The sequence below is a fragment of the Notechis scutatus genome, chromosome 2, assembly GCF_049901735.1.
Source record: "Notechis scutatus isolate UNSWTSFEM ecotype Mainland chromosome 2, rNotScu1.2, whole genome shotgun sequence".
NCBI lineage: Eukaryota > Metazoa > Chordata > Lepidosauria > Squamata > Elapidae > Notechis > Notechis scutatus.
The window spans coordinates 233,082,534-233,091,133 of NC_142010.1; the positions used below are offsets into that span (position 1 = coordinate 233,082,534).

The 8,600-nt window shown below is 35.0% G+C and overlaps 1 protein-coding gene across 1 annotated transcript in view; it reads left to right on the forward strand.

Annotated features, from left to right (window-relative positions):
• MAP1B (microtubule associated protein 1B) overlaps positions 1 to 2,155 on the forward strand; it is a 52,594-nt gene extending 50,439 nt beyond the window's left edge. The window contains exon 7 of the mRNA XM_026670646.2: positions 1,757 to 2,155. Coding sequence (XP_026526431.2) covers positions 1,757 to 1,912 — 156 coding nt within the window. The 3' untranslated portion in view covers positions 1,913 to 2,155. The remainder of the gene's footprint in view (positions 1 to 1,756) is intronic.
• The last annotated feature ends 6,445 nt before the right edge of the window (positions 2,156 to 8,600 follow it).

Sequence of the window (8,600 nt, forward strand, 5' to 3'; positions counted from 1 at the left end):
CTTAGTTAACTATTTTAAAAAGAAATAAAGATAGATCTGTAAAAAAATAAAGCTGTATAGATATGGAAGTAACTCCCTGAAAATCAGTGAATCAACATCAAATCGCTATAATATGAATCCAGGAATTTTAAGAGGATTATAAGTAAATTACTATATTCTGTTGTTCACTACTTGCTCTGAATTATTTTGATAGCCCAGCTGAGAGATTGAACATAAGCCTAGAGAAATCTTAGCAATTGGGCCTACAGTTGTATGTAAGTGCAGCAGGGTTGTTGTATGTCTTGCCTTCTCATTACTATTTTTGACAACTGCTAATACAACATCTTCTTTCAGGCATAGAAACAGTCTTACTAAAAATAAATAACTTAAAGAGGAAAAAAAACCTTTTGAGAATTAAGGAAAAAAAAGTTGTGTTGATCTTTTCCATCGTGCACATTCTACTGGCTATGTTGAAATATAAACTTGTTTGGAAATAACAGATCTAGTCCATCTGGAGGGCATCATGGTGTGGAGCAATAATGTTTATGGTGCTTTTCTCACATGGAAGAAAAGGACTTACATTTTATCAAATTTTGTTTCTATGTGTGCATAATTAATTTATTTCCACTGCTTAATGACATAGTGTATAAAGCTAACTTCTAAGATCATATGCAAAAAGCTTTTCTCTTGAAAAAATACTTCTTGCACTTTTTACATTTATTTACATCTATTTATATAACCACCCATCTTACCAGAGTGGTTCTAATTGGCTAACATGAATCAAAATGCAATATAAATACAATACATATGTTAAAAATCTACTTAGTTGCATACTTCCCCAAATATTTTTCTGTGCCTCAAATACTTTGCCAAGGAAGGATCCAATTATAGAAAAGAGGCTTTCACATTTCTAAAATAATAAAAAATTTCAATCACACAAATATGGTAGCAATTACCAACAGAGTTTTGAAATTTTGAAAACTACTAAAGTGAAAAACGTATCTAAGGATTGTTGTATTTGTGGAATACTGTGTTATAAAAATGTAGAAAGTACATAAATAATAGATGCAATATATTCTCAGTAGTATTTCTCAGGATATAATAAGGATAGTGGTGCCACAAAATGTCACTCAACATTTCCTGTGTCAATGTTTGACTGTGCTGTATAGTTCAACATGGGCTATTTTCAAAGCAGATACACTTCTGAATGTATCCCAGCTTTTTCAGTGAAGGCAGTTCATTATAAATGCTGTCACTGTTGAAGACATTGAAGAATCCGGTTAGGAAAAATCTCTGAAAGGATCATCCAAAGGGTCACCGATTGTCTAGTAACAACTAATTGTCTTCCGATATCTAGTTATTCCTTCTGATGATTAAGCTTTCCCAATTGGCCATTCTCCAGTTGTAGGGGATGGTCTGAGAATATTATGATTGTAATTCCAGTACATCTAAAAGATGCCAAATTTGGTAAGATTATGCACAAGTAGACATACTAGTTGGTTGGCAGTGCTTAAGACATACTAGTTGGCTGGTTCACAGGGCTTTACAAAACTCCCAGTTTGAGAATTTCATGTTTTAGAGAATTTCAGAATGTTCTGTTTCTTACTGATATGATGTTGTAGGGGAGGGAACCACTGTCAGAAATTGCTGAACCATCCCACGGCAAACAATTTTCCATTCCAAGGTTGTGCACATCCACGGAGTGTCAGGACTGTAGTGAGATTTCTGATTGGTCTTCCTTTTGTACTTTCTCCTCTAATTGCTCTTTGTATGACAGGTGACATTAATCCCAACGCATGATTCAGAAGTGATGAGGGAATGGTACCAAGAGACCCACGAGAAACAACAGGATCTTAACATCATGGTTTTGGCAAGCAGTAGCACCGTTGTTATGCAAGATGAATCTTTCCCTGCATGCAAGATTGAACTGTAAAAAAAAAAGCAATGCATTTCAACTTTAAACTTTGTTTCCAGAAATTCTTGAATTTGAAAATACTTTTTCTAAAAATATAATCCATCTAATTCAGCTGCTGAACTATATATACCTGCCAAATGCTATATACTGTATCAGAGTGATGCAAGTCACTATTTTTTTTTCCAGTCTTTGCTAATTGCTAAGGGAAATAACAGTATTCCCACCATAGGGTTCAAATTACTGCAAAACCTGCAGATTCAGGTTCATCTTCATTGAACACTAGGAAACCATGCACTAGCAAACACTGCTGACTTATGCCAGGTTGGGGGCCTTTGCCCTTGGAAGAAACAGAGAGAAAAAAGATGGAGAGAGAGGAGGGGAGGGGGAAGATAAGTTGGATGGCGTAGAGGTGAATAAAATAATTAATTCCTCATTAGTTACAAAGCAGTCAGTGACTTACCTCCTGCAGTCTAGCATCCTAGAGAAAGAAAGATTTGGGTGTTGTTTTTTTCCAGAGTAGGCATATTTAATTTAGTGACATCTTAGCTAGAATATTAAGTGAAACAGAATGTGGTTTTTGGAGGAACATTGCATTGGAAGCACTTACTATTGGCAACTTCCCATTCAGTGTTTCATTGTCACGTAACACAGTTCTCTTAGACAAAATATGCATGTAGTTTGAATTCCATTCAGTTTACCATGCAGACATGTTGGTCTAAGGCATGCTCCCAACGAAAATTTAGAGTTCTTTCAAATTTGACAAACTTGCATGCTAAAACACCTGGGTCACTGACAAGTTTACTGAAGCAAAATACCAAAGCAGTTGGGAGTTCCTATGGTAGACAATTTGCCTTAGAAAGTGACTTGAATGTACAAAGATACTTGATGCACTTATTTTTTAATGCAAGATAGCAAGTTTATAAAACATCTGTGTAGGATTATAGTTACACCAATATGGAACTATGCGTGTGCTATTGGAAATCTCTCTGATTGGTCAAACAGCTTGGTGCTATGAATTATGTATGTAAGTTGAGCACTTCATTGGTGCACCTGAACAGCAAACCTTGCTTGAAGTTATTTTTTTCCCCTCTCTTTTTTCCTGCTTCCTGGAAGCATGGAAGAAGAGGTGTTCAGTACCAGAAATTCAAAATTAACAAAAATATATGGGATGTTACAAAAAGGTTGTCTACTCATCTGTACAGTCTCTGAAGCTTTCTTTTGTCTTACATTAGTTTGACTGTTAATTTAAGAGTGAATATAGGGACAAATGTACAGAATTTTTTAAACTGTGCACAAACTTTTAATAGATGAATTTTTAAACATGTTTTGTTTACAGGAAAATGCAGAAAAAAAAATCAGGTGAAGGCTAATTTTTAGTAGTTTTGTAAGACAACACATAGTGTTATTTTGAGTTCTGGTGAGAATGAAGTACGATAAAACAGTACCATATTAATTGAACGTAGTTTACTGCCAAGGATTATCTTGCAGAGAGCACACTAGCAATATCGTTATGTGTTAGTGGTCAAAGAACCAAGGACTGAAAGATTAGTTGGCTTTCTTTTAAGCAGGCAGCTTGGATTGGGGGTTATTCCATGGCTTTATGCAATCTAAGGAGTCATTTGTGATGGCACTATTTCAGAGCACCAATAAACACAGTTTACGACTGGGGGGGGGCAGGGGTTGCATCAAACCAGCTTTGTGACATTACAAGCAGTCCTGTGAGACACCTGTCAAACCCTCCAGTGTTAGTTGGGCAGCAGAGATCTTGACTTAATTTTCCTAGCTATTCCTTTATCCTACACTGTCTTAAGTAAAATTAATTGAAGGATCCTTCCCCAAAGTAAAACCAGAACAGGGTATACTGTATATGATGTGATTCTGTGAAATCATAGAAACATGGAAAATGTAATCCTGATCACAGATTTTAATTGATGAGAACCTCAGCTCCCAGGTACTTCAAAGCTTCTAATTCCTAGAATTACAGGAAGGAGAGTGCCTGATCAGGATTTCTTACAACCAGATGGGATTTAATATTCCTCATCTTTTCCAATTAGCACACAGAAAAACAAAGTATGCAAAACTTATTCAGGTATGCATAATTTCTACAGATTACAGGAATCAATTTTATGTGTGACTGAGTTTGGGTTGTTTGGTCACACATTGTTCCTCTTGGCTTTCTAGCAGCACCAATTGAATGGTGGTGCTAGCATACCACACAGTATGCAACCACACTACTTTCTCCCTGCAGCTTACAGCACCTTCTAGAGTTGCAGGGTTCTCTGGTTCTTCTCTCATCTTCCCAAACATGCCACCACTCCATTTATCCAAACAAATTACATGTGCCTGGCCTAGTGCAAACGTACTTGCTTATTTTTTTAATGTTCAAGACCACCTACTACCGGGAAGCCTACATTTCATTGTAAGATGGAAATGAAAAGTCAGAAAAATAAGAAAATGTGTGATAACATAGTTCTGATAATAATATTTCTCATGCTGGTATAGTATTTTCATGACCAGAGTACATCTTATCACTACCTGTAATAATACCTCCATTATCCTTAATGTTTTACTTTGCAGCTCTGTACAGAATTTTCACAATCTCATTCTGTCTATAATAGGAATTTGTATTGTTTTATGCCAACCATATTTTCAGAATGCTCTTGATTTCATTAAGTATGGGACAACTACAGCATTTTGCTTATTATATGTTATATAATTTATTTTAATTGTTGCATTGTTTATTTTTGTTTTATTTTGCTAATTTTTATATATATTTTAATATTACTTTAGATCCTCTTTAATTTGGGCTGGGTAGCCCAATTAATGCTGTGAAATATTGTTTATGTTTTGTGGATTTAAAAATTCTAATATTTTGTTTTTGTTTGATAATTCTAGCAATGCTATTTTATTTATTATTTTACCTTTATCCAAGAAACACTTCTGTTCTTGTAGCTCTTTATTTTTCTTGGAACAGTGTAGATGGAAACTCTATGGGTTGGGTTCCAAGTCTTTAAAAAAAATCTGGTATGATTGTGGAATGAAAAGCTTGGGGAAAATGTATTTTTGAAAGAAGCAGGATAGCCGAATTCCTAATTGTGAATGCTGCTTTTGGGAAATGCAGCAGTGGGAAAACATTGTCCTGATACCCATTAAACAGAAATAACTACATGTTATGTAATATATTTCCTGAATGTTATTCTCTCATACCTCATCCCCTTTCTTAGCCCAACGGTTGCTATTTCGAATACAATTCTATAATCATCCACTAATGTGATATAGTCCTAACCATATGTTCATCCACATTGGATAACCCAGGCCGATAGTACTGACAGAAGGTTAAAATGTAAGAGTTTATTGGACAAAGCTGTTACTCTACAACACTGTAAGCATAATTATTGCCTTTTACTTATCCAAGTTGGCTACCTTGAAAATATCTGGGTTTCTTAGCAGTGACCATGCTGGCTGGGGAATTCTGGAGAAATTCATCTGGAGAGTTCCTTAATATGGAAAAATTGACTTAGATTATTTATTCTGAGTGGGTGCCAAGCTATTGCAATCAGCTCTGCCAAATAACAATGTAATATTCCATTTACTATTGCTTCAAGATGAATTAATTTTATGAACTCCCCCCCCCCAATTTTCTGTTTTTAAGCAAAATTTAAAGGATTTACCCAGCAGAAATACATATGCTTAATTTTCTTCTTGCCAAAAAATAAAGAAGAAGAAGAAAAGAAAATGTGAACAATAAGACAAAAAACTGACTAGATCATGGAGGTTCTCAGTCTGTTTCGAACTGAACTTCTGTGAGGATTAATATTTAAATGTGCAAAAGGGAAATTAATTTGCTGTCTCCAGAAAGTGAAAACATAGCAGATGTGTACATCAATAGGTCTGTTGAAGCAATTGTCTGAAATCAGCGTGCCAGATAATAATGTATGCCATATCAGAAATCAATTCTGTTGTGTGCAGTAGGACTTATTCCCAAAAAACATACAGGATTGCCACCTTAATAGAGTTCAAATTTGGCCTTGACACTCCTTCACACTTTAAGCACATTATTGATCCTCTTGTAATTATTTTAGTATAGCATCAGAAATATAGTTTGATCGGGATTTTTCTGTGTGTAAACTTCCCTCTTTACTTTATGCTTCCCAACTATTGAATTCTAATTCGGCAAATCTTGATTTTTATGGAAATATATATTCTCTTATGCAGCCTTCCCTATTTTACTGCAGTTCAAATCAGTGGATTACAATTTCCAGCATTGTCAGCCAGCATGCTAATTGCTAAGTTTGATAATTTATAGTCCAATAATTCTTGTTTTGGGGGGAGTGGAAGTACCAGTTTGTATAGCTTTGCTCAAAGGTCCCATTTTGCATCACTTCTCAAAGGTCTCATTTTGCATCGATTCTAGCATTAGAACTCTTTTTAATGTTCTGTTTTCTGGCAACTTGCTCCTGAGAGTTGAGGAAAATTTCAGGAATACTTCTGAAAGTACAGGGACATGTAGTGGGCATGACATTGGCATTTGCCCTGCATATGAGTTGATGTGCCTTTTAGATCCAAGCCTATATTTTCTTTTTAAGTTTCTGAATAAAGCTATAGTAGTAGGCTATACAGTTCATAAACAATTGTTTTTGAACAAGCAGGCATAGGGTTTTGAATGGCAATCAGGACTGAATTTGAATGGCACTCAATTCTGGATTTCTGTTACTGTTGTTTTAGGAAGCTCCTCTAGACTAAACTAAATGGAACTAATAGTTGTGTTAGTCACAGCCCTGCATAGTATAGTGACAGTCAATCTGAAGTACCATAAATACTGTTATTGTGCTCTGTTACTCAGCACAGGTTACTAGAAGCATGGTTCAATATCAATTAAATTAATAATTCAATATTAATTAATGAAACAAAAGTAGAGTGCTATATGCATTCCAGAAAATTTTATCATTGGTAACATTCCCCTCATTGTGCTGTTATGATAGTACTTTCCCACTGAATAAAATTTAGTGACAGCAGTTTAGTTGAGGTCACATTCAAACTTAAAACAGATCTTTTTGCATGCCTTTACATTTTCCTATGGTGGGTCTAATTTCTGCAACTACTACATTTTTAATTAATCTTTAATTCTTCATAATTTGTGTTTGACTTCACATACAGTAGTGAATGAATCCAAATGTGTATACAAGTATATTTAGCTGTCTTCAATAGATTAAGCGGTTTAGGAACCTTGCAACACAGAACTAAGAAGCTGTTGGTGTTAAGGAAAACATTCCAAGAACTTCCAGCTTTGCTACAAGGAGTTAATTCTGCATTTTCTACATCATGGGTCCTTTCTCCACTAGTAAGCATCTTCTAGAATCATCCCAACATTGATGTACCAGGTTAACAATAATGAGGACAGATTTTACATCACTTCAGTGATAAGTGAATGATGCTATGAAAACATTCTTAAGACACTCACTAGTGGGGCAATGGCCATAGCCTTTTTCTCCATGCATAAGTTCTAGCTCAGAGATAATAGAATTTTTTTGTAGTCTAGAAATATTAGTAATGGGGAAATGTTATATTTAAGCTTACCAAAAAAAATTGTAAGTGCTCCTTGATAGTAGAAGAAACCACAAAAATTGGTCTAATTATTTATGTACATTTGGAAACTGCATTGCTTGCCTTGTTAAGGATGTTTGCTTCATTTTTTAAACAAAAATATTTGTTGTGATCTTATAAAAATAACAAAATAAGAAAGCAGCATCAAAACCTTGAACATTTGGGGGGGAATTGTTTCTCTGCACTAAATTAGTTTAGGAGCTCTAGTTGCCCAGAGCGACTGTTCTATTCATACAAGGCTGGGCTGTAATCACACCAGAAAAAGCACAGTTCTAAAAATCCAGGATGCTTTCACACGATGGCCTGCAGCCATCTGATTCTTCCAAACCATGGAGAGAAAGTCTTGTCGTGGCTGAGAAGCACCTCACTCCTCTCTCTTGTTCTGAATGGTCTTGTTTGTGTCAGTCTGCAGCTGTGTATGGTTTTATGTCTTATAATCCTTCATCACCTCTATCCTATCAAGTCATATCTAAAGTAGAAAATTAGTTTCCAGTGAAAGTAATATGTAGTGCTTTTATGATATTTGTGTGCAATATCCCCTCTTCCATTGAGGATATTTGATGTAAAGGAAATAAGCTCAGTTCCACAATAAAAAAAATTAAAATAGTTCAAGTGTTGTTGGGTTTTCTTTTCTTTCATTTGTAAATTAAAGATGCAATTTCTATTAAAAAAATCACAACCATGACCATGCAATTACAGATATGCTCTCAGACTTTCCTATTTCAATGGGGTGCTTGTGGAGTGTTAATTTTGGAATTCTAATCCTTTTCACCTGCAGCTGTCCAGCATTTCCCAAACTACAATTTCCCAGCACCTCTTTCTATTGGCTAGGTTGACTGACTAAAAACTCAGTGCTTCCCTTGCTTTGAAGGTGGAGTTAAACTATTGTAATTTAAGGTTCTTACTGAAGCAGTATTATCAATTCTCACCAGCGTGAACTATTAAACAATTGAATGCTTTAGCAATGAGAAACCCCAATATGACTCAAAGATTACACCAACAATATATTATTAGCAATTTGTATTCATTTTGGCAAAATCTATAGATGTTATGGGGAAATTGTATTAAAATTAATGAACAATTAGTTATTGCATTAAACAGC